Source organism: Chrysochloris asiatica, unplaced genomic scaffold (assembly GCF_000296735.1).
Source record: "Chrysochloris asiatica unplaced genomic scaffold, ChrAsi1.0 scaffold05675, whole genome shotgun sequence".
Lineage (NCBI taxonomy): Eukaryota > Metazoa > Chordata > Mammalia > Afrosoricida > Chrysochloridae > Chrysochloris > Chrysochloris asiatica.
In genome coordinates, this window is record NW_006414193.1 from 10,341 (window position 1) to 10,858 (window position 518).

General features: G+C 40.2%; 1 protein-coding gene across 1 annotated transcript; it reads left to right on the plus strand.

The window, feature by feature from the left end:
* On the plus strand, nucleotides 1–510 carry LOC102832745 (olfactory receptor 14A16-like; the record flags this gene model as incomplete). The annotated part of the gene is made up of 1 exon (XM_006878121.1): nucleotides 1–510. A coding segment is annotated over one exon (510 nt), but the record flags the coding sequence as incomplete, so codon positions are not given.
* Nucleotides 511–518: the final 8 nt, after the last annotated feature.

Genomic DNA, 518 nt, shown 5'->3' on the forward strand with positions numbered 1-518 from the left:
CCTCTGCACTATGAGACAGTTATGAATAGAGGTTCCTGTGTTCAGATGGTGACTGCATCATGGTTTAGTGGTTGTGTCTATGGATCCATTCATGTAGCAGGTATATTCTCTGTGAATTTCTGTGGGCCCAACTCAGTTCTTCAGTTTTTCTGTGATATTCCATCATTACTTACACTTTCCTGTTCTGGGGACATTTTAGAATATGCATTTATCATTGCTAGCTGCTGTTTTGCTTTTGTATGTTTTACCCTAATGGTTGTGTCCTATATTTACATTTTCTCAGCTGTCTTAAGGATTCCATCAACTCAAGGCAGGTTCAAAACTTTCTCCACCTGCATGCCTCACCTCTGTGTGGTGACTTTGTTTCTGTCTTCAGGATTTATTGCATACTTAGGTTCAGCGTCTAAATCCCCATCATCATTGAACCTCTTTATGTCTGTTTTATACTCCCTGTTACCTCCCACTCTGAATCCTGTCATTTATAGTCTGAGAAACAAGGACATGAAAGTTGCCCTTGA